Raw genomic sequence first — 27,430 nt, 5'->3', positions numbered from 1 at the left:
TTTATCACCTCTGCCTTCTCTCTCCAAACCACTTCTTTCACCTCTTCAAGTCTGCATCACACCTCTAATGTCTCATGTAACATTGAGTCACATGTGGTCATTGACCCTTCTTCACTTTTTGTTTGTCTTACTCGAATTTTTAGATCTAAAGGCTATTTCTAGGAAACAGAATTGAGTCACATGTCTCATGTATATAAATACGGTGCTCTTGGATGTGGGTTGTTGAGAAATATGGTGGGCTAACAGAGTAACAATGAGGAGATATTTGCAACAGTGAGGAGATATTTGCAAATGTGACATTGTTTAATTAAAATTTACTTTATTCTTTACTCAATAATAATAAATAAATCCCATTAAAAAATAAATACATATGTTTTTTACAAAAATTAATAAAGATATAAAACTTTTAGAACAAATTATAGGCCAAACATTATAAATTGTTTCTGTTTCTTAGAAATACTTTTACAACTCTATGGCCAAACACTTCTATTTTTGTAAAATGTTTTTTAAGAAATAGTTTCTAGAAAGAAACTACTTCTAGGAAACAGAAGTTGTTTTCTAAAAGTTTAGCCAAACAGACTCTGAGCTGGAAAGTAATTTCTTTGATTCCCAAAAAAGAAAAGAAAAAACAATTTTGCCACAAAAAACAATTTGGGTCCAAAATAGGAGCGCCAAACGGCCAAAGTGTAAAACCAAGTCAAAAACCTGCATTCAAACGGGTCGGGGATTTGCATTTGTCAAATTGAAGGAAAACGCTGAATTTTTCTCATTTCTCCAAATATTCCCCCAATTTCTCCCCTTTCTCAACCAAAACCACCATTTTGACCTTCAAACAACAATTGAAATCCCTAATTAAACATTGAAGCTACAAATCAAAGCTACGAAATCCCCAATTTCTTCGTATAATTTCATTTCGATTTCTCTGGTAACCGCCATTAACGATTTCTGCAAGAAATTCGGATCATTTTGGTGAAGGAAAATGTCGTGGCTGAGGACGGCGGTGAGCAGGGCAGTGGAGGTTGGAAACAAGAACAATATCACTCGCACCGTCAAAAATTACGCCGATTCTGTCGTCCAGCATGCTGGTCAAGCTGTTGCTGAAGGCGCCAAGCTCCTCCAAGATCGTATTGTTAGTTTTCCCTCTCTTCTTTCTGTCAATTGGATTTTATTAGCTATTTAAATGATAATGTATTGTTCATTACTGTATTAATTTCAAATAGTGCAGCATTTGGAAATTTCACTTCTTAGGTTATTGAATTTATGTGTTTCGATACTGAATGTTGGTACAAGGCATATAGGACCGGAATTATCCGAAGCACCACGGTAAAATGTACTTGTACTACTGCCGTTTTATATTATGTGCAACAAAGACCTTGGCACGGACTCCTAGACAAAATTTATTTGATAGAAATGCATGTGATTAAGAGTGAGATAGAGAGATATGACAACTTAAAAGGTAAAGAAAATATTTGTTGCATATAATGTGTAGCATCCATCTTTGGTAAATGTTGCACATAATATGAAACGGAGGTAGTATGTAACATTATAATTGTATGAGTCTAAGAGATACCACATTACCGTAGCACCTTTTAGCTCTACCTGAGTTTGGGTTAGTTTGCCCCTGCTGCTAAATTGGTAAACATTTTAGTTATTATTTTGTGAAGTCATTGCCTTTTTGTTTTGTTAATGCTGATTCGTGATGTCTATGGTTGGAAATTAAGCCTATTTGAGTCACAGTGAATGTATGTGATTATTGTAAGCCAACTTACATTGGATTGGCAATGTGGAATATGCCGAAAATCAATGGAGAAGAAACCCCTTTGTTTACCATTTTTGTTTCAAGAATCAAATATAAGCAAATTGCTATTGGTATTGTTTTAAAATTAGGCCATTTTAGGCTCTAAGGGTTGGAATTGGTGAAGTACATGATTTTGTGCTGTGTTGGCAGTGTTTAGAGAGGTGAGATAAGCTTAAGAAGGGTCTATGGTGAAATATCTTATTTCTGTATGGAGACTATGGATCTAAAATAGTCACTATAATATTTTTTGTGAAGTCCAAAGTAGTTTGGTTAAAATAAGCCAGGGGTTAAGTAATATAAAAAGAATAATTTTGTGTTTGCTACAGGTATTTAGCTTAAGTGAGAGTTTTTTTATCTCACCTTCATCCTGCTTAAGTTTTTTCTCCTAAGAACATGTTGATCAAAACAATTCAGATTTAAATAAAAAAACATTTTGTGTAAAAAAATTTAATTCACCCTCCCTTGTTCCCTCTGCCAACCATTTCCAGCACATTTCCTAACCCTTCATATCTTCTCAATGGTACACTAAATTGGGGCTGTCTTACAAGTTACAACAAAACATCACTTTGGGCGTCTATTATTTGCTTTGTTTACTTGATACCATAAGTCGTTTTTATTATGTCAAACAGGTTATAATGGGATTTTACTAAACAGAATAACTAGACCTCTCAGTCAAGATGCATGCCCTGTTAAGGAAACAACTGTTAAGACCTTATTATTCACTATTTTAGTTGATTTCAAATTATAATTTTGCAAGCTCCTTTTTAGATTATCTTTCTTTAAATGACACCGCTCTCTTCATTGTAGCACTATAACCCAAAAGTAACATTTACTCCCTCCGTATTTTATTACTTGCTCCATTTCTCCATGTACGGAATCTTAGGAGAAATAATCAAAAGTAATAAAATATGAAGGAAGTGGGGTTGGTGGAAGAATGAAGTATGATAGTTGGGAGGAGAGAGTTTATGGAAATATTAAAGTATGATAGTTGGGGGGTCCACTATGAGAGAAAAAATTATTAAAATATTGTGAAAGGTATCCAAAAAAGGAAATGGAGCAAGTAATGAAATACGGCTGTAAAAGGAAAGTGGAGCATGTAATAATGTACAAAGGGAGTAATGGATTGCAAGGGGCATGGTATATTGTACTCTCCGTTTTCTTTGTTTTGCATAAACTTTTTCAATTATCTTTCTATGAATAACATCTCTCTCTTCACTATAGCTCTATAACCCAAACGTAACATTACGGTTTGCGAAGGGCATGGTATGTTGTACTCTTCAATTTTCTTTGTTTTGCATAAATGGGGGAGAGAAATGTTAGAACTTTCTTTAATTTTTTTGTCCATTTTTTAATAGAGGTCATGGAGTTGCTGATTTGCTGCTTTAGTTATAAGAGATTAATTGAAATGCTTCATTGCATTTTCTATTGCTTTTAACTTGCTATAAAGTACTAGCGTTGCTCTATTAAAAAAAAAGTACTAGCGTTGCTTGTTTCTTTCCTATCTAAGATCTACGAGAAATAATCCTTGAGATTACACATGAGAACCTTTTTTAGCACAATGCATGGGGTCTCTAATAGTATTGTAAGAACCTTTTTGTCCTTTTCAATTGGATTGGTAAACAAAACTAAAATATTGGTCAAAACTTCAGATTCCACCAAAATTTTATTGTAAATCTATACAACAAGCTCCAACAATGGCGTAGATACAAAAGTAAAGTCCTGTTCTTGAAAAATAAGTTTTTATTATTTATTTATTTATTTTATAAATTTTGTAAGTTTAATTTTTTAAAATAAATCAACAGCACATTAGCACCTAATGGAGTTAATTAGACAACAACATAAAAAAAACTAGGATAGAGAATAACAGAAAGTTTATACTACCTCCGTTAAATATTTGTTGCAATTTTGGAATATTTTATATCTCACAAATAATACCCAAAGTTGCAACTAATATTTAACGGAGGTAGTAAACAACTTCATTTTAATGCAAGTCTTGTGGGGCTCACAAATGACATTCACTCATTTTTTTTGGTGAATTAGAAAAGCAAAGGCATATTTCTTAACTCTACATGAATCCAAGGATTTGATGAGAAACCTAATGCTCTCTTACTCCCCTAAAGATGGTGAAAGTATTAACAAGGATTGCAACTGCTCGTCACCACAAGTGAGATTTAAGTTTAGGAACTAAACATATGTTTCAAACTTGCTTTTGGATTTTCCGCATGCTTTTAAAAATTTAATCTATTTTGCTGTTTAGATGAGTGTATGTGCTAGCTTGAATATAAAACATTAAGCTAACTTGCAAAATTATAGTTGCATCTCAAAATAATGAATAGAGAGTAGGATTTTTTGTCGGAAACTACGCACTCCGATTGAAGAGCTCATAGTTTGACCATGAATCTTACCGGTATTTATGTGGTGTCTAATTTCAATCGTCTTGATATGCATTGAAAATTGGAAAATAAAAGTGGGTGCATGAGTACATCAAAAACATAGTCATGTGTTGTCTTATTTTAATACTTGTATAAACTTTTGTTTATATTTTTGTTTTAATTAAACTACTTTTAAAACAACAAAAGCTTCACTAACACAACCTGTTCACGGTTTGTGTGACATTTTTATATGAATTCGCATAGCTATGGATTGATTTAAGTAATTAAATGAAAGAATTAAGCAAGGAGGAGGCATTTAGCTGATATAAGTTGAAATTACAAGTAAAGGATAATTTCTCTTTTCAGAGGTGGATTCTCTCCCAAGGCTCTCTCTCTCTGTATTTCACAATATTCATCATGATTCTTTCTCTCTCTAATTAGCTCAATTTATATAGCTCTCTTTCTAATTAACTATCTTCTTATTCAACCCTACTAACACATAATGCAAATACCTAAAAATCCCTACCCCCTAAATATTGATTCATAGCATATTTTTCCTTCCAAGGGCCCCACTTTTTCACCTCCTTCCATTTTATGCCACTTGAAATGTCATATATGCCCCTATATATTATTGTCTTCATCATCCTTATTCCATTTTCTTTATTCCTGTACTCAATTCCTTCCTCACTTCTATGTTCTTTCATTCTCACAATACTTGACACAATAATATGAGAAATTAAATATAATGATTGCCTCAAAACAAAAATATAAAATATGAACATTATAGGTTTCATTCACTGAAAATTCAAACCTCTCCCTTATTCAATACTCTTCTCAATCATCAATTATAAACAGTTAGTTATTTCTAACCCGATAACCCTAAAACCTCCAAAATGAACTAAAAACACCCAAATTGAAAACCCTAATTTTGGCTTGTTTGGCATCATTTTTTGTTTTCAGTTTTCTGCTTTTTTGAAAACAAAAAACCTAAAAAGGAAACAAGAAAAAGGTGTTTCCACTTTTCAGTTGTCATTTTTCAAAATTATCATGATTTTAACAAGTTTAACTAATTTTTGATTCATTATATGACATATCATATGATTTTGAAAAACAAAAAACCAAAAAACAGAAAATCACAGCAATGCTAAACGAGCCCTTAAAAATTAAAATGGGTAGGAAGTAAACTTAAGTAAAACCCTATATTTTCAATTGCACATCAATCAATAATTTACAAAATTGAAGAAAAACATGTTAGATGTAAGCTCACTCAATTTTGAGTGCTCATTGTAGCTTTAATTTTTAAAGTGTGAATTTTAGAGTGAGTTTTGTGTAAAAACAATCACATATACAAACAATTCGTCAAAGAACGAAAGTTATTTTGGAGAAAATTGAAAAGTAGGTCCCATAGATGAAGAAATGTGACGGAAGATATTAAGATGAGGTAGAACTACACCAACTTTTATTGTTTTTTTTTTTTTTTTTTTTTTTTTATTTTTTTTTTTTAAATTAAAATAAAATGTCATTGTTTTCAAAAGTGCACGTCTAGTATGTAGTTTTTGACAAATAATCTTAGAGAGTACGATATATCTCTTCATTGTGGACATTGAGCATTGGCCATCAAATTCAGGCCCACAATGTGAGGATTGTTTGCCAGAGAACTCCATCTGTAATGCAATTGGTCTTGATAAAGGCTTAGATTCTAAACCTGTAATCAGCTAGTGGGTGCACACAAAAATGAAGCTACGCAGACAAATGTTTCATTTTTTCTTAAAAGCAGATACTCTTTCTGTGAAATTAGACAAGAATATATTGTTTTCTATCAACCTTAGAGGTCCATAGATTTTAAGACTTATAACCACACCAGTACACCACTGATGTAAAGAGGCATCAGGCTGATAATTTGATTAATGATTTACTCTATCTAATAAATAAAGGGTTAACATATTAATAAGCTTAATTTGCTCCTATGTGTATCTGAAATTTGGGTTGTGTACCTCAAAACAATGAAGATGTCATTGTGTAAGTTCTTTGTTTACTCCGTGTTTCTGTGATAACAATTGGTTATTTTGTGTATTATATGCTATTGTCTTAGGTATAATTTACCGGTTTTAAGTTTCTGAATCTTTTGCTTAGAAGGCTTTCTAAATCTTCTAATAAAACAAAATTGCAGGGAACTCGGAACCATAAAAGCTTTAAGCTTGCTGTCAAGAGATTGGAGGAGGCCTCTGTCAGCTGCCAAGGGCCAGAAAGAGTTCAGCTGTTGAGGAGATGGTTAAATCTTTTAAATGAAATTGAGAAGCTATCGGGAGATTCAACTGAAGATACTGTAATGACTCTTGAGCAGCATCTTGAATATGATGAAACCAATGATAACACAAGGAAACCATCTTTGGTAAGTAAATCTGTGCTAGGCAACCTCTTTGACTTCTAAGCACATAACTCTTATTATTTTTTTCTAACTATAATCTTCTATAGCACAGTTGTGAGGTATGAGGAGTGTAGGTGTGAGGCAGTCCCTCACTTCTTCATGATTGCCACATGTATATATAGTTACATTCACATTGCTTTAAGATGTGTGCAAAATTTGGAAACTTTGCCAAAAAGTACTTATGGTATAGTTTTTTTTTTGGAATGAAACTTGTTTGATAAGATTTCTTTTTTCTATGATATAAGTCTCTCTTCTGTGACTTTTTCTTGTAAATTACTATCTAAATTTTAATCGTTAAAAAACCCTAAATTGTCCCTGAATTTATCACCATTTGAATCTAAGTTGACCATTGGAGCCAGATGCCATAAACATTTTTCTATCCTTACATTTTCTGATTAGACTTTAGCACTTTTCCTGCTCACCATTGTTTGGCAAAATGGTGTTCATTCAAAGGTTGTAAATTTGTAATAAATCATTTTTTCTTAGGTCATGCTGCCTTAGATATGACGAATAGTGAGAAAGAGTTATGTAAAAGGTAGTTATCATAAAAACTCTACAGATGGTAGTTAATTTAAAAAAGTTCTAATTATGTGAAATAATTAAAATTTCACTGGATTGTTGATACTCGACATGATCCCATTCTGACAGAAGTCCTCTAGTATTATGTAATTTACAGTCGCAACACTCCTTTTTTAGCCTCTGAATTCATTATACAAGTGCAAACCTTCAATGTTTACTTCCCCTTTTTAACCTATCTCAATGTTTACTTCCCCTTTTTAACCTATCTCACCTGTCTACTCAAGTAGAACAAAGTGAAAATTCAAGACTTATAAATTAGCCTTTGCTGTACATGATACAAACACCAAGAGACTAGGGCTCTAGATGGCATTGTTGGCTATATATTGAACAATAATATATTGAGAAATAATATATTTCCTTTGTTCTTTTATAATTGTAACAACCAGGGTTTCATGCTTGCCATTGCACATTTTATATCATTAATATCTCTGAATATCTTTTAGTGAAAATTAAAAAAAAGTTGATTTTAGATAATAGAAAGTATAGATTGAGATGTATCTAACAAGATTCTTCATGACTATATTTTTCCCAACGTACAAATCACAATAGAAGGTCAAAGGAGTATGTATGATTAGTGTCAAATTCCAAACGTTGCGATTAATAAAAGAACAGAGGAAGTATATGATTAAAGATTGTGGGTACTGTTTTAATTGTGGGACAGAAGAAGTAGATGTGATGAAAGATAGTTTGTAATTTAATATTGAAATGTGAATAAAAGTAGAGTTGACTTGAGAATTGAGATGTTTTCCTAGCCCAAAAAAGAAAAAGGTTATATTTTAAGACATCTCTAAATGGTAAAATTGGTAAATCGGTGAGTGATGGAGGTAGTAGTATTATTTTGCAAGATAATTCCAAGGAGCAGTGTTTTATTTTTATTTTTATTTTTTATTTATTTATTTATTTTTTAATATAATTTTTGTATTTTTTATTTGTATTTTATTTCTTTTTTATATTTCATTTTATTGATTTAATTTTTTTATATATAGGTTTATATCCTTTATACTCCTTATTCCCAGCTAAATTAATACTTATTACCAGTGGGGTCTATTTTGATTTTTAGGCTTGCAAAATTTGAGGGCATGCTTCTTTCTTTCCCTTCTAACTCCGGTTCCTTTGTAGAATAGCCTTTTTTTTTTTTGGTAATTTATTTATTTCTATTTTTATCTATTTGTTTAATTTCTTATATTAAACCTCTATTTAGTCCCGTGCTCTTTTACCTATCGTATGTAATTCATCTCCTGATGTTCAGTAGAAGATTGGTTCTTCCATCTCTTTTATTGATGAAAATATTCTTATCTTTAAATGGTTATCTCTGATTTCTCAAATTGTTTCTTCATGATAAGTACATTATATGTTGTTGGTTTGATAGATAAAAAATCAAAGTTACATTGTGTATCATTATTTTTCTCTTAAACTGTAGGTCTAGTCACTATCTTGTATGCTAAACTAACACTTGCAATGTCAACCTTGGTTTACCCACCCTGTTTATGGAGTCTTGCATCAGTGTAATGCTGTTAACCTCGTTCTCTTTGTGTGTAATGTGGTGTAATTGTTCATAAAGGCTTGACCTTGTATTTCAGATGGTTAACTTTTCAGAACAGACATCCTTTCAAGTTTCAAATGAATTTGTGAAACTTTTCTTCTGCTTTAACCCTTGAACTTGTGTTTTTACTGGTATTTGTATATTTTAATCCATTATATTTATGTTGAGTTGTGATAGTATTACTGTGTATGCATTTTGAGCATCATTTCTGACTGTCTTGCTTTCTGTAAATGGGCAGGTTCTGTTTTATGATTCTGATGATCAGTATGAACCTATGAACTTCCGGGATGTTTTTCTTCACAGTCAGGCTCTTGAAGGCATAACTCTGTCAATGGTATGCACTCAGTAAATTTGCTGTATAACTGTTATATGCCTCTTGTCTCTTATTTAACTCAGACTAGGTGTGTTTATATACTCCTTGAATTTAAAAGCTCCTTGAAACTTGAATTTATGTTGTCTTTTGGAACAAAAGTCAGTAGATTATTCAGCTCTGCCTTTCTTGACGAAAGATGCTAACAGCACAACCTTTTTTATGATCCAGATCCTTGAGGCACCAAGTGAGGAAGAGGTCTCCTTACTTTTGGAGATGTTTGGGTGAGTTGTTAATCTGGAAAATTTAAAAATCTTTTGAGTTAAGTCAACCCAGACTCTTCCTAGTTTTAAACTGTGTATTATTGATTTGGATGGGCATCATTTTCTGTGGAAAATATTAGGATTAAGACAGAGCAGTCAGGAATTCATGACTAAAGCCTGTTCTCTTCACTTGATTTTTGCTGAACTGAGACATTGTTTTACTTGCTCCGTATTTATATTGATGTTTACTTAGTTGGACTTATTTTTGCCAATGGATTTTAATTGTTGCTCACTCACTATTGTATATGTTCTATGGATTTTTAAATTTTAAAAATAGATCTTTATTGGATAAAAAGCAAATGAAATTGATTTGTATTGATTGAAATTGTTCTTTTAAGGTGAAGAGAACAGAGTCTAAGCTATATTAAGCTGTTTTTAGTTTGTATTATGAGTTATTGTTTGTGAGTGTAATGTTGTACTATACTGCATTTCAATCGGACATTTAACAGCTTTGTATTTGCTCTATTTCTAGAACTGAAAAGCCAAAATCAAGTACGAAGTACTATCCTTTTATTTTAAGTGCATAAAATTTAGTTTTAAAAAGCGCCTTAGGTTCCAGGTGAAATTAAGGTGCAGGTTAATACGCCTTGACCTTGCCAGGTGGAGCACATTACAGAAGGTGACAAAAAGCGCTTGGCTTTGGCCACCTCAACCAAGTCACAATGCGTAGAGCCTGTGCCGCCCGTGAGAGAAAGAATAGATTAGATTTAAATTTACAATATCACGAGTAATATATCATTTCTGTATTCTTGTGAATGTATTCAAATGTAGGATTGTGTCCCTATATCCACAAATTTCAGAATTACCATGTGGAACTCAGATCCGCACTTGTGTTGGATACTTGTATCTGTGTTCATGAAATATAGCCTGCTAGTGAATATTTCAAGTATCTAGGATGAAGTTTACAAAGAAATGAAGATATTGGGGTAATTGAGATTTCAAAAGGAGTCAAGTGAAGATGGGTTGGATAGAGGGAGTTAAATATGACATGAAGAAAGTGGGTTTGTAGAATTGCAGGTGCATATAGCAGTAGATAGAAATGATTGGAGAAAGAGGATCTTTTTGGTTTTCAACACGTCATAAATTTTGGTTCATGCAGACAACCCCATCCTTCTGGTAATAAAGCTATGATTTTGTCATTGATATAGATTAATGCAGTATTGTTTTATGGTTAATCCTGTACTGTGCAAGTATTCATAATTGTTTTATCTCAAATGTCTGAATGGAACTGTTTGTGAATGATTAAGTATGTTTTGGTTATTACTACTTTGAATCATAATAGCTTATATTTGATTACTTCCATTATCATTACATTTATAAGAATAGGACAGGATTGCAGGAAAAATGTCTTTGATATTCTTTGAAGAAAACTTCTAAGTTTTGAAATAATTAAGGATCACTATGAGAGTATGAGGATGCTATTTCCCATTGGCGGCTGAATGTTACATGCACTCAACTTTAGCAGTGGATCAAATATTGTTCTAGCGTGTCAACTAAAGGCTATCTATGTTACTCAGATTTAATTGGCCGTGTCAGACTTGTCTGTGTATGAGTGTTTGACTTGGCTATGTAATAAATATTTTCCATGTTCTTGGTCAAAAAAAAAAAAGTCAAGTTTCCATACCTATGTTAAAGTCAGAAGGGTCGACTTTCGGGTAATAGAGGAATTAAGAGTCTTTGTAACATGGAGGAAATTTTTTGGTTCTAGGTCTACATTGCTTAAGAGTTATGCGTGCAACTATACAGTCAAATTTTTGAAAACTTGATGATCATATGGAAAAGTGAAGTTACTGTCCACAGGGCTCTTGATGTTACCCTGACTTGGGCCAGATCTCAATGCCAGTATGATTAGTCTCATCTTATACCCTTGGCAGTGATGAGCTCTATACATTCAGGATGCTTCAATAAAGGTGGTAGATGTTCGAGCTGGTGATAGGGATGCCCTTGCTGCTCATCAGAAATTGATGTGTTCTCAATTCTCATATTAATGCTTAATTTCTAGCTTCCATCATCATAGAAACAATGAAATTTTAGCCACAGGGCTTGAAATGATTGTGTCAATCTGGTTTGGAATTGAGTTGTTTTTTCTTTTTCTTTTTTTTTTAGTCTATTTCATGTTTGTAAATATTACCAGTGAAGCGTTCTGCTTCTGAATATTTAGTTGCTTCTAACTACCTCTTCCACCCCTGCCCTTTCAAAAGTGCTTGTGGGTTTCCTTTTGCACGAGACTGCAAGTGGAACTCATTTAGCCTCTTCTCTTTCTTAATGACAGTTATAGAAAATGTAGAAACCAATATTTTTTTTCCTTTGCCCTTATATTTGCAAGAATATCCCCATGGACACAATTCATTATTCTCATGTAGGTAATACTTCATGCAGAGACATGTGTGATCAGCTGAACTCGTGATTCTATCACCAGCTTTTCATGTATCTCTGTCTTGTATATAATTTTGGTATTTAACTTAATTTTTATGCTCTGACATTCTGATCATGAAATTTGCTTGCTTGTTGTCGGAGATAATTTTTATAAAAAGTAAATGAATGCAGGCTCTGTCTCACTGGTGGAAAAGAAGTCCATCATGCTATAGTAAGTAGTATTCAGGATCTGGCACAAGTTTTCTCAAGCTATGAAGATGAAGTATTGGTAAGAATGCTGATTGATGGTAATCTTTTTTCTTTTCAGTGACTGATTTAGATATATTGATTAATTTGTTACAACAAAATATTACCAGTGACAAGCCTTGCTCTCTTTAGTGGCTGACCTGATGGTAGAATAATGATTTTCTAAATATTTTACTGCCTGGGTCTGATGCCAGGGAACTGTATGTATGTATTACTTTCATCAATTTTCCACTTTGTAGGTAAAACGTGAGGAGTTGCTACAGTTTGCTCAAGGTGCAATTTCAGGGCTGAAAATAAATGCAGAACTGCTGAGGTATTTGATAAACTCAGATTTTTCATTTAACCTTGCATTACACTGGCTCTTTTATTATTTTGATTCTATATAAGTAGGAAGTTTGCTGCATAGATGGCATTTAAAGAGGTCAGTGTATTCATCTAACTGTCAGAAAGTTATATTGATTAACAATGGGCTAGATACCCATCAAGATATACTCCCTGGAAACTGCTAATGTAGCATGCTGGAAACTTGAGTTTTTGATTTCAAATGTACTACCTTTCTTGATAATCTTCTTATTGCTAACTGTGATCTAAGGAGTTACACTTTTCTTCCGTCCTTCCCCCCAAGGTAGCTGTTTGGGTATTGTCCGTGGAATAAATGTGAAGGGTGACAAAAATTATTGTGCTTGGCGCATGTGCTTCTACAACTCTAAGGGGGAGAATTTGGTTGGTGGGACAGTAATTGTTTGATATGGGGTTGGAATCACCTGAATCCTCAGTATTACTTGGTAGAAAAGGAAGACCAAAGAAATGCCAGATTTGGTTCTGGTAAACCTACCTCTTCCCTTAGGGTTGATATAGAATTATTGATTCTAATGGATTCAGTAAATTGAATAAAAGGGAAAAATAAAAGCAAAAACAAATTAGTTTTGATTCAAGCCTTTGACCTTGTCCCTTCGAGCCTTCCCAAAAACCAACTTGTTTCATTGCTGCCCCTTAGACCTGGCAAATGAGTCGCTTGGGCCGGGTACGGGTTGGGTCAGTTATTTTGGGTTTCAGGTATGGCTCGGGTCAGGTATCGGGTCGAGTTCGGGTCGGGTCAATTCGTGTCGTATTCGGGTCGGGTCAAAATCAGGTCAGGTCATGTTCGGGTTGTTCCATTTAATTTGTGGATTTAGCTCAAATCAATAATTTTATATTTTAATATTGTTATAATAAGAACTATCAATTCGATTTATGAGCGTGGCGAAGATGAACAATTTAAATTATTTTTGGCACTAGACATTTTTAGTTCAATTATAAGGTAATTTTAGTTCGGAACATTTCGAGTATTGGGTCTGTTCGGGTCAATTTCGGGTATAGGGTTTGTTCGGGTTAATTTCGGGTGTCGGGTCAGGATTGGGTCAACTCTATTTTCGGATCGGGTATGGGTCGGGTCAGGTCAATTTCGGGTTTCAGGTCATTTTCGGGTCGTATTTGGGTCAATTTCGAGTCATGGGTCGGGTCTAGTCAGGATTTGCCAGGTCTACTGCCCCTCGTGGCATCATTGTCAGCTTGGCTCTACCCCAGCCGGCATAATCTCCACCTATCCACCACCTCTTTCTAACTTTTCTCTCAGTCTCTTCTGCCTTAACATCTTCTATGAATCTATGGAGTTCTGTATACCCCTTCAAATCTACCATTTTCAGCTTTCCTCACATAAAATAACCTGTGACACTCCCCGATTAAAATCTACTATTGCCCCCTCTACCAAAGAGATGAAAAATGTAGATGGAAAGATTGGAGCCAGAGTCTCAATTATGGTTTTTGATGATATAGCAGCACTAGATCTTTTTCTTACTTGATTTTTAGCCACAAAGGTCCCTAAATCCTTCGTGGTTGAGTTTATCATTAAAGTTTCAGTATACAGTAGCATGAGTGATTAGTTGGTTATAATGGGCAAAGGAGTTTGTAGTTGTCTGCAGAGGGGAGATGGAAGAAGGAAGAACTAGAGGGAAAAAGTTAGCTTCTCGAGGAGATAGACAGGTGGTGAAGTTATAGACAGAGCACCGAGAGAGATGGTGGGCTGTTTAACTTTGGCTGATAAACCTGGAGGGGTGTGAGGTTAGGGAGATAATATTTGTTGGTTTTTTTTTTCCTATTTGTTTTGAAGTTATATGGTTGAAAATTTAATGCTGCTTCAAATTGTTATGACATTCATACAACCTTCTTTAAAGAGTAGGCTGCTGGTATCCTCTACTTTATACACTACTTTCATTCTCAAGTCTCAACCCCATTCCTGATATCTAGAAGTGAACTGTCATCTGGGTAGTTTTAATATAGTCTTTCTTCCTTATGGAAAACTTAAGTGGTAGAAATGTAGAATGGTGCATGAATGCATGGGTTCCTAGAAGAACTGGTTGTGCTGTGAAACTATTGATTAGCCAATCGCCTTGAATATTATGTGATATTGTTAGATATTGTTCATATATATGGTCTTGCCGGTTGGCCAGTTTGAAAACATGTATTCTTGTCCACTTATTCTCATTGATTGCTTTCTTGAAGCATTGCATATGAGTTAATCAACACTGAACAATTGTTTATGGCTTCGGATTAGAATGGACCCATTCAAATCCTACATCGCATTTCTCTTCAAGTAACAATTGTTTTAGTAGTAGTAGCCGGTACATGCCTTTCTAGTCATGATTTTACAATTTCTTACCATAATTAGTTCCTCTACAATTTGCTGCACTTCTAAAGCTGCACTTATTAAATGCACCTTACAGTCTTACACTCATATATGGTATGATATGGTATAGCATCTAGTGCTCTTTATATGCCCTAACTATTTTGGGCAAGGAACATTCCCATCTGTACAAGATTTCAACTAAGGTTATTTTTTATAGGAATGGGATGGCTTCATCTCATACTATGCTTCTTGTACCATTGACTCATTGTGCTTTTGTGGCCATTGGAAAAAAATTTGAGCTCATATGTATATGTTGGTTTGCAAGGTAGTTGATGAGGTTAGGAGTAGAGGGCCTTGGAATGTAATTTTTTGGAAAAGGCTAAAGATCCAACTATGAATAAAATTTTGTTAGGACAGGGACCTGGTATATGGAATTGGGCTATTGGGTGATGATTGTATATTTAAACCTCGAGATGACAGGATTGTGTGCCAAGGATTATGCGAGATTGGTAGTTAGGGAATTTATGTTTTTTTTTTTCTTCCAATTTGGATATGGTATGATCCTTTTCTTGTTTAATGGTGTGGGGGAAGTTATAAAATACACTTACAATCCTCCAGGTCTTGGATACCATCATTGTCTCTTTTCCCTTTTACTTTTCCTTTTGATAACAACCCACCAACCAAACCATGTTTCATACCACATATTATGTCCTTCAAATCAAGCTGAGATGTATAGGTTCGATCAACAGTGGTCTTTTGTAATTTTGTAAATGAGTAGGGTAGTGAGTTCTTTGTAGGATTTATTTCTGCATCTGCTACTGTTTCAATTGGCTTGATATTTGACTAAGGGTTTACTTTACCTGTGGATGATTGATTAAATATGTTTCGTTAGCATCCTTTTGCGCATTATCTTCCTAACCTTGAATTTTGTTTATTTTGACTTCCTCTAGTCCAAGGTTGTAAGGGTAGTAGAAGTCATTTAATTGATTATTGAATTTACCTCGAACGACAAGGATTTGATTGCTTGTGTAATACAATGTTCAGTGAGAATAACGTTACCAGTGCACTTTGTTTAAACCTCATTTGTGTGGCTAGATCAGCAAAATGGTATTGGTGTGCTTTTGGGATTAGTACTGGCAAGGGTAGCCCTCATCATCACTCTGTTCCCTTCTTTGTACTTTCAAATGTCTTAAAATTTTCTACAGTGCTACCAATCTTGACATATGTAGCTGAACCAGGGTGGTAGACTTTGTTTTATCGGGAAATATAATATAATGATAGTCACCTAACCATTTTTGTAGAACTTTGAGTTGCATCCCCAAACTGTTTTGCATTTCACATCTGAGAACTGAAGAGAATAAGGAATACCAATACTGTCCACTCCTTTTTTACTCTTACCTACTATGTAACATTTTGAACTCTGGAAATAGAATACTTTTATTTGGAGAAAGATTACATGATATATTTCAAAGTTTTCTTCGGTATATCCTTTATATATTTTTTTCTTAGTATACAAAAAAGCTATGCTGCTTGATTTTTTACTTTATTTTAATGAATGCAGAGTAGAAAATCAAGTTTCAAATCTTAGAAAAAGACTTGATGAGATGAGAAATTCGCCAGAGCTTTCAGGTGAAGGTCCTATGCAGCCAACTCTAATTGATTCTGCTACTGCTACAATAGAGGTATTCCGTTGTCAAGTCTCTTTCAATTGCAAACTGATGTCCTGGGATGGTACTTGATTTCTAATCTTATTTTATCTCTCCTTGTTCCTTTCACCTCTCAATCTGCTGTGATCTAAGCATTTAGTTAAATGATTTTAGTTTTTCCATGATACTATGTCATTATTAGAATTGGTAGCTATTTCGTAGGTTGTTATACTTTATCTTTCACTAATTTGTACAAATAAATGTGAGGGAATTGAAAAGGTTTTCATTTGCCTTTGATTTGTTTTTTATCATGATTAAGGTTCTTTTGCCCCTCTGTTTTATTGTTTTTGTCTTGATTTGTTTTCATTCATCTTTCACTAATTTACCCAATTTGTGTTTTATGAACTGTATTGAGTTCCCTTGTTAAAGTTTTCTCAAACCTTGTGTGTTTTTTACTCGAACGTTTTTACCACTCCATTGAAACTTTCTTGAATGTTATTCTTGGTTCTCTTGTAAAATTCTCTTAATTTTTACTTGGATGCTCTTTCTTTTTCTCACTTAACACACTTTTTTTTCTTACTCTTTCAACTAATTATCTTGTTATGTCCCTTTTTCTATATTGGACGATTCCTTATGACGATTTATGTTAGCCGACCCCAAATCATTTTGGGATTTAGGCTTTGCTGTTGTTGTTGGGGAGGGGAAGGGGGGGAGGTGGGGGCTGGGGATGAACTGTGAGTGTAGGGCGAGTGGAAAGTTTTGGAATTAAATGATAGGGAAGAGAGATATTTTGCACAATCACGGCTATTTTCATGTATTTGTTTACACCATTATACAAGTGCAAATCTATTCATAGATGCTGTCTTGCATGAAAGGATATATCTTTCTAGGATCAGGGATTACCAAACATCATGGTGTCCATATGTAGTTACAGAGTATTAGTAGCGAGGTTAGAAAATTGGGTTTGATTGTGAAGGATCGGATTGCAGACATTTTCTGATTTAACGTATCTTGGAAATATATCTTGGCAGCTTTGGCTTGAGTTGGAATGATAAAATCTTACAAAGTCCTTGTTTTAGGTCTGGATCAAAATTTGATCCTGTACTACAGGGGCTGAGGAGAGGGTTACAAGGGGGGACACTTGTTCCCCACTTAAAAAAAATCATTTTTTTTTAAAAATCCCAATTTGTTATTGTTTGTTCGTTAATTTTTTATATGTAGTTATGAATTAGTTTGGATTACTTTAAATCACACTCTTATTTAGATAGAATCATAGAATTTATTACTTTATTAATAAGTTAGGGTTGTTTAGTTGTTAACTTTTTAATTTTTTTTTTTTGAAAGAATTTTTTTTTATATAATTTTAATTGTATGATATGATAATTGAATTATTGGATTATATTTTTCAATTTAATTACAACATGTTAAATGTTCACTTAATTCAAACGATTTCAAGACAATGGGAAAACTACCCGATCTTTGACAATTCATGTTTAAAAGAATGGTATCCCAAGAAAATGATTCTTCTTCGCTTAATTTCCCACAAACTCAAAAAAGTGATATGGAAATAAGTGGTTCAAGTACTAATGAGTACCACCAGAGGAGGAAGAATTGATATATATGATGTTTAACTTCTTCCTCAAGATCCGAGAAAAAATAGTGAACATAATGGATTATCCTACAAATCAAAGAAATGTTGTGAGGAGAATTTATATTCTCAAAAACCCTTGCCAACCACAAACCCATGAATCTCCTCATAGACAAGTGTTCGATTTATTAATTTTTTTCATTTTTTTGGATTGTATGAGCAAATATAATGGATACTATTTAACTATCTATATGTCAAGAATTATTTTTGCTACATTTTTGTAAAAATTATACGATGTCCATTTGTCTCCCCGGAATGAAATTTCTGGCTCCGTCACTGTTGTCCTAGGTATTGACCTAGTAAAATATCTTTTGCCCAAGTTTTATCTGTATGCGGTGACAGCTTTAGTGGTCTTTTTTACTATCTTTCGCCTCTTACCTTACAATATTTACACCTTTCCATTCTTGCTCTCTTATTTTATATACCTTTTTCTTTCACCCACCAGGTTTTTAACTCATTCTCTCTACCTTTTTATTGCATCCTTTTTAAAATTTTTGTTAATCTACGTATCTACATTGTGTAGAACCAAAAAGTAAAAAAAATGAAAATGAAAATACAAAGGTAAAATACTTAGTTTCCCACAAAATTACTTTTTTTTTTTGTTTTGTTTTGTTTTTTTTTTTTTTTTAAGAAATGTGAAATTTAGTTGGACCCATGATATAGGCCTCTTGATGGGCTCATTAAATTTCAAGAAGAGGTTGTATAGGGGTGATGGGTGTGTTAATGAAGTAATTATAGCTACAAATCTCTTAGAAATTTTTATTATTGTTGCTAAATAAGCATATAAGAAATATTGAGATGAGTAGACTTCTATTTTCTAGAAAATATAAATTAGCCAGAAAAAAAGGTCTATTTTTCTTTGCTTGTTCAGAAACTCTTGCTATGCGTTTTAATTATGAAGTATAAATGCTCAACCTCCACTACCAATCACCTTAATAAGGTAAAAGGTTTCATGAATTTTATTTATCCTTGCTCATGTTCTTGACTTGATAGAGTCAAAACAATAAAATTACTTTGTGATTGATAACTTTTTTTTAAAAACAACTGAGTATGATAATGTGAAAGTTTGTTGTCAAAAAGATATAAATTGAAAGTTGAACATGTAGATAGTCTTGGATTGTTTGTAAACTTTTATGAATCCACCTAAGCATTAGGCAAGGTTTTTGTATTTTAAATATATGTGTGGTTATCTTATTTTTTCTAAAAATTGTGTAAATTTGGTGAGTGGTTTTGGCTCAAGAACTGTTATGGAATGTTCTAAACTTATGATACTGAGTATAATAATTATTTATTTGGATCTCAAGTAGAGCCCTGCTCAATGTTTTTGTTATATTTTGCTAGTGGTGAGAGTGAGACTACCTATTTTTTAATATTGCTTGTTGTTTTGGTGTAAGCTTATTGAGGTTGTGAGGGTACTGGGGGTTGATGTTGGGCCATGTAGCATGTGGATTAGCCTAGCTCTTATGCTAATGAATATGGTAATTTCCTACATTGCTTTGGTAGAAATACGAGTTAAAGATATTCATGTAGATCTATGTGTTCGGTTTGTTATCAGCTTACGATCTCTCATTTTCTAGTTACTTATCAGTCTGTGCTTCACTGCTTTATGTGTTACAATGTTGGGTTGTTTACTTTTGTAGCTATGTGATATGGTCCCTATAAGATATATGATCATTTTCCATCTAATTATTCGTTTTAGGGCTATGTGATACGGTCCCAATAAGATATTTGATCATTTTTTTCCATCTAATTATTCGTTTTAGGGCTTAAAACAAGCACTTGCACAAATCCGCCTTTGTTCTACGCTGGAAGGTTTGTTGGTTAGGAAGCAATCATTACACAATGGAGACACCCCTGAAATTCATGCTCAAAAGGTGTGTAATCTTTTTGCTGGTTTTTTTTTTTCTTTTTTTTTTTTTTGTTTTGTGTGTGTGATTTTCTATTCATTGCAGTCTTTTGATGCCCTCTGTTGATATTATTGCCTTGCTTATTTATGGCATTGTTTTAAGTTGTTTTCAGAGAATCGGAAAGTTGTTTAGTTAATACTTTTTTTTTGGTAAATACTTATCAATAGTGTCATAACTCATAAGGTCAGTTTGTGCATTGCTATCTCATTTACAGGTTTCTCCTTATAATTTGGATCTTAAAAACTGTGATTAAACTGTACAAATGTTTTCTGTAAAATGCCTGAACTATTGGGTTTGACCGGAATACTCAATTTTTTGGTTGGATTTTGTTTGGCTTTGAAACATTGGTACAAATCGTGAAACTTTTCTCCGTCTCCATCTCTTTCCTTCTTCCTCTCTTTTTCCCTGTACATAGTTTTACGCCTTTATATATTCCTGCTACCAACCTATACTTTCTTTTAATCCATCTCTTTTTCTAAAAGGATTCCTTTTGGCCTTCTATTAATTACTTGATCTTATAGAACACTTCATGGTAGCTTGAATAACAATTGAGGGGGAAAAGTGAGAAAAGTATGGCCTTTTGATTTCAGAGCATGTCATGTGAGCTTTGAGAGTTGAGATTAGACATTTTGAACTGATGTAGCTTTGTTTTTACATGTTGAAGAGCAGATTGATAAACTCAAAGTCTTATCTGAGTCTCTGGCGAATTCTTCTACAAAATCTGAGAAGCGAATAGTAGATACCAGGTAAGAATTGCAGTATGTACCTGATGTTTCATAATTTATTTGGTAATATTTTATTTTTCTTGGTGCAAATTTTGGCAATAATTTCATATTCCAGTAATCTAGTCTCACTTTGAGACATTATACTATTTTTTTTAATGTCCTGTATCACCACTTGTTTATTCATTTTAGCTCGGTCCTCCTCAGCTTAATGCTGAACTTATTTTTGCTTAGCTTATCTTCTTTTTGCTGGAAAAATAAATATATCTGAAACTTATTTAACATGCTGAGCAGAACTAAGCCTTAATCAGGGTTTGTGGCATTTGCCAAAAGAGGATTCATGCTTTCATATGTTTATCCTTACAAATTGGTTTGTACTTAGTTAATTTCTTCTCCAGGCCGCATCTTCTGTTTCCTAGGTGACTTGTTTGGTTACATTGGTATTTGATATTGCTAAATATTAGCAACAGAACAGGGCTTTGTTCCCTTTTATATAAACTTACTGTTCTTTTGACCCTCTTAGAACTGCAACTCTTGGGCCTATGGGTGAACCTTTGCTTAGGATGAGAAATATCTGACTTTATCTCAACCTTCCAGTATGGAAGAGTATCATAGACATGGACACTTTCCACATATCTGTACCACTTTCTGCCATTTTGTGTGTTACTTTGTTATATACACTCTGTTGTTCTCTTTTACCTGACAACAGACCCTTGAGATAAGTTTCTGGAACTTATGATACCTTATCCAATTTTGACTTGGCACATTTGCCAACGCACAACTTTGAACATTAATATGTTTAAATGTCAGCAAATTTTGCAAAAATTTGATATTGTAAAATATACTTTGTACATTATAAATTTTCCAAGAACATTTTCATTATAACATTTGTCGTTTTTGTTAGAACAAATCAGTCAAAATAAGCACATGAATAGGGCAATATATTACGTGGGACAGTTAAGTACCATACAACAGCAAATTATACAAATACTATATTTACAACGGTCCCGAAGCTACTATAGGATAAAAGCTATTCTCATTAGAGTTCTTGACGAGTAAGTAGACTAATTTGATACTCCACAACCAAAGGCATAGGACAGCATTGTCATGCAGAAGATTACATACACAATAGTTTATTATATGCAAGTAGCCAAGTGAGGTGTGTTTTTGTTTATGCATTTATATCCAGTTTGTTGCTCTGTTAGAGTATTACAAATTTGTTGAAATTCTTCCCCTGTTGTTATTAGGTTATGCATGCTCAAGCACTCAACTTACCAGGTTGTTGTAAGGGTTATTTGTTAGCATATCAAATTATTACTGACCGTATATGTTTGCCAATGTGACAGATCCCAGAAAGAGGAGGCTCTGAAATTTCGCGTGTCTAAAGAAAGTGAAAATAGTGAGATGGAGAAGGTACTTGTTATTATAGCCCTGCAAAGCAGTGATGGTTGATCATGTTCTGTTTTTTCAATTTGCATGGTACCGTAACTATAGGAGTTGGGGCTTGAGGACTTCGATGATCTTGCTGTTTCTTAATTAGCTGTTTGAGGCTTTTGTATGCAGATTTGCATTTGCCTTTGTGAAGTTCCTTATGTTGTGCTTTAATTATCTACGGGAATTAATTAGAATCTCTGATTGGTACTTTACCCTATAATTCAGGATTAGTGTTTTTTTTCAGTTTCATAACTTTTAATACCATCGGGAAAAAGAATTCTACTTTTTGCTTGCTTCTGACTAATTTCTGACTTGAATGTTTCTTGTCGGTCCAGGAATTAGGTACTGAAATTGCAGAACTTGAGAAGAAAAAAATAGAGCTTGAAGCAGAACTGAAAAAGGTTCCTGTTTTGTTTTGGTTTATTTTTTATTTTTTTTTCTCTCCCTAATGCCTGTCTTTTATGAGCTTTACATGCAGGGCTTTTTGGTTCTCTAATCCAAAATGTCTGTTTGATTTGTTCACTGTTGCAATATGTAGGCCTATGGGCTATATATAAGCATTAAATACATTGTTGAAAATTGTATAAAATTAGAAATTCACGACAAAAACACGCGTAAATCAGTGTAATTAGCGTTTATATTTTTATGATTTCCTTAATTTATACAATTTCCTAGTGTGTATTTAATGCTTATATGTAGCCCTAAGGGCTAAGTATAGCATTTTCCTATAGTAACAAAATAATATAACAACAACGATTAATAGGTTTACTTTAACTATTTTTTATCTTAATTATTATTTGCTATGTTACATGGACTCGGGAACGTGTGTCGGACGCGGACACGTGTCCGAGTGTCCGATCCGTCAATTTCCAAAATTTTAGGACACGGGGACAGTGTCCTGTATTTGGACACGGGTGTAGGGACACGGCACTTTCATTTTTTTCAAAAAAATTATACAGTACAAAATATTTAAATATTTCATTAATATCCAAAAAATTTACAGTTTGCAACTTTTCTGTTTTCATAATTTTCAATACATATTTTGATTTTTATGCACCCATATTTCATAATGGATGACATTTCTTAATTTCTATGTGCATATTTTGATTTTCAATATATATTCATAATGAATACTCCGTAATAGATAAAGATAAATTAACATATCTTTCTCAAGGTTATAAACCCATTTATCAAAGAGACCTGCTTAGGTTCTTTGACAAGAGTTGTATTTTCAATCAACATTAGTCAGCAATTTTATGGATTGTTGCAACGAAGTGGATGTAAAGGTTGCACTTTATTTTTTGTTTAGATAGTTTCAATGTCTATTCAACCTTTTTATTGTTTTGTGTCTATTTTTTATTTCGGGGGTGGGGTGGGGGGGGGGGGGGCTGAGGTTGCTAAAATTTAGTACAAGTAATCTTTAATACTCATAAATGCTTACGGGTGATGTTTCGAGCATTTAACTTTTCCACTTGGATCTGATATGTCGAGTTTGTTTATTAGATTTGAAATTTTATCATTTTCACCCTCATTGTTAAACATCCTCCAGATTTTCCAACCCTTAAAAGTTTCCAGACATAAAACATTATTGATTCCTTCATCAGGTGTTGGCAAAGAAAATTGTTAGAATAATCAGTTCTCAGGAAAAAAACATCTTTATTTGTTTAATTCTGTCTCTTTATTGTTTGTGAGTTTCTCTTTTTTCTATTAAAATGAGACCAGGCTCTTACAAATGTGCTTGCATCAGATGTCTATGGAGGACAGGGGCTAAAATCTGTTTAATTAGAGGAACCCTTGGGACTTCTTTTGGTGACATGAGTCACGTGAGCACTCTTTGGTTTCTTTGAGTTCAAAGGAAGAACAAGTTATTGAGCTTTATATGTCTAACTTTATTTTTTCTTTGATCTGAATCCTTTATCCAAATCCGATATATATTTCTGGTTTATATAGATTGAGTCCAATCAATCAATCAATCAAAGCCTTAATCCCATAGGTGGTGGGGTCGGCTACATGAAATTAGTGAAATTATAACTCCTAATTAGATTGAGTCCAAATTTGTAAAATTAGTTCAGCTTGAATTGGTTTTTGGATTATACCCAAATGATTATAAGTTATAACTCCTACAGCAGCTTTACAGTTTGATCGTTTAGTAATCTTGAATTCTATGGTGTAAAAGAACTAAATTAGTTTTTTTACTACTTGACTAGTCTCTTTTACAGCTTGTTTGGATAGGCATTTAAAAAATGGGGAAGTGAAGATAAGGGGAGGGGGAGGTGAAGGGAGGGTAGGAGAAAATTTCCTTTGTTTGGATGACTAGGAGTATGATGGGAAGGGAACTTTGCTTGAGGTATTTTTTTTCTTTCTGTTTCTCCCCATAGCAGTTTACATGTGTACCACTCTATCCTTCATCAATGGCAGAATAATATATACTGACAGAGCCCCAGTACCTCTGTTTTATTTAATTATTTTGATGCTCACCCTTTGAAACCCTCATTTCCTGCTATGCTACCATTAAATTGAGGTCATCCTTAGATCATCCTCTCTCGCTAAAGATCATCCTCGACTACCTAGCTCTCCTTAGTTGTTCAGTGATTATCGCTCCTGAAAAAGTTTCTCTGACAATGCTTGAATTTCATATTTTCATTTTAAGTGTTATTTTGGGGTAGCAGTTTGAATTATATGTATTGATAAAGGAGAGGTTAGAAGAGAGGGAAATGACAAGTGAGTGGGGGAGTGGGGAAAGAGAGTGTCAGTGGAGGAGAGATGGAATTAGTAAGAATAACAGTGTCTTTTCCCCATTGTCAAGGCCGTGTTTCTGTTTCCCTTTTAAATCTTGTACGTAATACTTTTTGGAGAGATTTCTTTCTTAAACTATGAAGGGAAGCAATTCCTTCCATTCCCCTCACCCCCATACATTGGTATCTAAACCAGGTAAAATAAACCCTATCCTTTCCCCCCTTTTTTCCCCCTCTAAATCCCTCTTTCCAAACAAACTGTTAGTGCTTGCTTCCTATACTATCAGTGCCCGTATATGTTTCCACATCATATTAAATTCTTGTATCTACATGCTATATATACTGTTAGCTTATAGTGAAAATGTGGTTCAGGTGAATGTTTCCTTGGTTGCTGCTCAAAAACGTCTTCAGATATCCAGGGAAGAGAAAGACCAATTTGATGAGGCTAACAATCAGATTCTAGAACACCTAAAAACAAAGGTTTTTTTTGATTTATTTTTTTGTTGCTAACTCTCCTCCCCCCCACCCCCAATTCCCCCCAACAATTCTCAACAGTCTTGTGAGGAAAAGGCATATACATCATTTTGATTGTTATTATTCTCAGGAAGAAGAGCTGACTAGATCAGTTGGCTCTTGTAAAGCAGAAGCTGATGTACTAAGGACATGGATCAATTTTCTTGAAGATACCTGGGCTCTACAATGCACTTTCGTGGAGTCCAAGGAAAAGCAGGCGAAGTATGTGTGTAAATTCTGATGAACTTGATTCATAGCTTAAAGGAAGTCTCGACTTTCACAAATCTTCAAGAAATTATGCTTTTACTGAAAATAATAAACTGTAATTGACTATTTTACGAGTCCTTTTTTGGTGAGCTTTGTTTAATGCACAGCATCTGCACCCCCCATGCGCACCCTTGTCTCTGTCTCTTTACCTTTTCTATGTCCCCTCGCCCTTCTTTTACTATGATATTGTTCCTTTCTCCATGGTTATAAACTAATAATATCTTATTGACTTTTTTGCAAGTGATGAATTGGAGAGGCATGAGGACTTTTTTGTGGACTTGGCCATTGAACTTCTCTCTGGGTACAAGGTAATTTTGCGCTTTAGTTTGTTATGTTTATATGCGGGTGCCTAAGAATTAAGAATCATTCGACTTATGCAAGTACTAAATTTTTTTAGCTCAGTCTTCTATTTTTAGTGTATTACACTGGATTGAATTAATTATTATGAAACAATCATTTGCCTATCAATATTGCTTAAGCTTGAAGCCCCTTTTTCATGTATTTTTGCAGAAAGAACTGGAGCCTTCAATTGGCCGTATTAGCCAATATGTGGAGAATCTTAAGTCTTTAAGTGGAGGGTAATGTTTAACACTAGTGTTTAGCTCCCATTCTTACTTGCATATCCCTACAATTTTCTCCATGAGGAATAAAGGGAATTGGATTCTGATTGTGTAGCGATTTTGACACAGGTCTAAGGTAACATCACATGGAGATGATGATGATTCCAGAATATCAAATCCCAGAAGAAATTTGGAGGAGGAATACCTGGATTTTGAGGCCAAGGTTTGATGATTTCTTTAGTGTTGACTTTAAATTATTTGACATTTGGGATTTGGGATTATAGGAACATAAATATTTATTCTAGATGGGAGACTTTATCTGATGAGACTTTTTCCCTCTACTTGCAGATAGTGACCACCTTCAGTGTAGTGGACAACATGAAAGAGCACATGTACTCCAAAGAAAGAAAATTTTCAAGGTTAAATTTTTTTATTTTCCTAAACTTCTGCATTGTAAATAATTGTCACCCGGCCTACACGGGTATATATTTCTGTAAAACTTGTCAGACTTTCTTGAGCACAAATATATATATATATATGGACTGTAATCAACAAAATCTTATACCTGAAGAATTTGGATTTCTGACAATTTTCAGACTATGGGAGTATGTATCGTTCATGAATTAGGTAGGTGTACATATTTCAATATTCTCAAGTGGGAGTTTTTGATTCTTCTTTTTCATTCAGGAAAGATGATTCAAAAGTCAAGGAGCTTTTTGATGACATTGAGAAGTTGAGAAGGGAATTTGACTCAATTGAAAGGCCGGTTCTGCAGATGGAATCCCCAAGTAGGGAGCCAGAGACTCCAACTAGTGAGAAACCCCAGGAAATTATTTCTCAATCATCTTTAGAACCAGCAAAAGGTTCGGAAAGTGAGAAGAAGCATACTGAGCCTTCAAAAGCAGAAAAAGAGCAGGTGGATGACCATGAAGCAGAGTTGGCAAAATTGGAGTCTGAATTCGGGAAGGTTGGTGTAGATTACACATCCGAAGAGATTGGTGGCTGGGAATTTGATGAGCTTGAGAAAGAATTGACAAATAGCGAGACAGGAAAAAGGTAGATAGATCGATAGTACCCACTCTGTAAAAATCATGTTATATGTGTGTAATAAACCAGACCGGCTGTACAATTATTCTGCTACTTTTTTTACTGACCATGTTATCTCCCTAACAAGTATTGTTTTTAGCTCAAAGGGAAATTACTGTCACTAGTAACCTCTGTGCTTGCTCCCTTGTAAAGTCTTAGGCACTGTCTTGATTGTATTGGCATTTGATAATCTTTTTGTTCTGTATCCTAGTGTCCCATCCTTGTACAAATTATCGTTAAGTATCATTTTGTGCTAGATGCGGATTTGTCGA

At 33.8% G+C, this 27,430-nt stretch overlaps 1 protein-coding gene across 1 annotated transcript; it reads left to right on the top strand.

Moving 5' to 3' along the window:
- Positions 1 to 606: 606 nt before the first annotated feature.
- Positions 607 to 27,430, top strand: LOC110706042 (myosin-11-like). Its single transcript, XM_021883956.1, has 18 exons — positions 607 to 1,129; positions 6,341 to 6,562; positions 8,959 to 9,054; positions 9,262 to 9,314; positions 11,901 to 11,997; positions 12,215 to 12,288; positions 16,202 to 16,322; positions 19,698 to 19,808; positions 20,511 to 20,587; positions 21,910 to 21,976; positions 22,333 to 22,398; positions 25,105 to 25,212; positions 25,337 to 25,467; positions 25,754 to 25,820; positions 26,023 to 26,090; positions 26,202 to 26,295; positions 26,421 to 26,491; positions 26,760 to 27,430. The coding sequence occupies exons 1-18, from the start codon at positions 980 to 982 to the stop codon at positions 27,130 to 27,132; spliced, it is 2,046 nt and encodes a 681-aa protein (XP_021739648.1). The 5' UTR covers positions 607 to 979; the 3' UTR covers positions 27,133 to 27,430.

This window comes from Chenopodium quinoa, unplaced genomic scaffold (assembly GCF_001683475.1).
Source record: "Chenopodium quinoa cultivar QQ74 unplaced genomic scaffold, ASM168347v1, whole genome shotgun sequence".
In the NCBI taxonomy this organism is placed as follows: domain Eukaryota; kingdom Viridiplantae; phylum Streptophyta; class Magnoliopsida; order Caryophyllales; family Amaranthaceae; genus Chenopodium; species Chenopodium quinoa.
Note: the sequence above shows the minus strand (reverse complement) of the source record. Positions and strands in the feature narration are given on the sequence as shown.

Excerpts from the sequence above, each read along its gene's own strand:
- LOC110706042 (XM_021883956.1), top strand. The coding sequence starts at position 980 with ATGTCGTGGCTGAGGACGGCGGTGAGCAGGGCAGTGGAGGTTGGAAAC. Across the intron at positions 21,977-22,332 it reads AAAATAGTGAGATGGAGAAG|GAATTAGGTACTGAAATTGC; the intron begins GTACTTGTTATT and ends TTGTCGGTCCAG. Across the intron at positions 26,492-26,759 it reads AAAGAAAGAAAATTTTCAAG|GAAAGATGATTCAAAAGTCA; the intron begins GTTAAATTTTTT and ends TTTTTCATTCAG.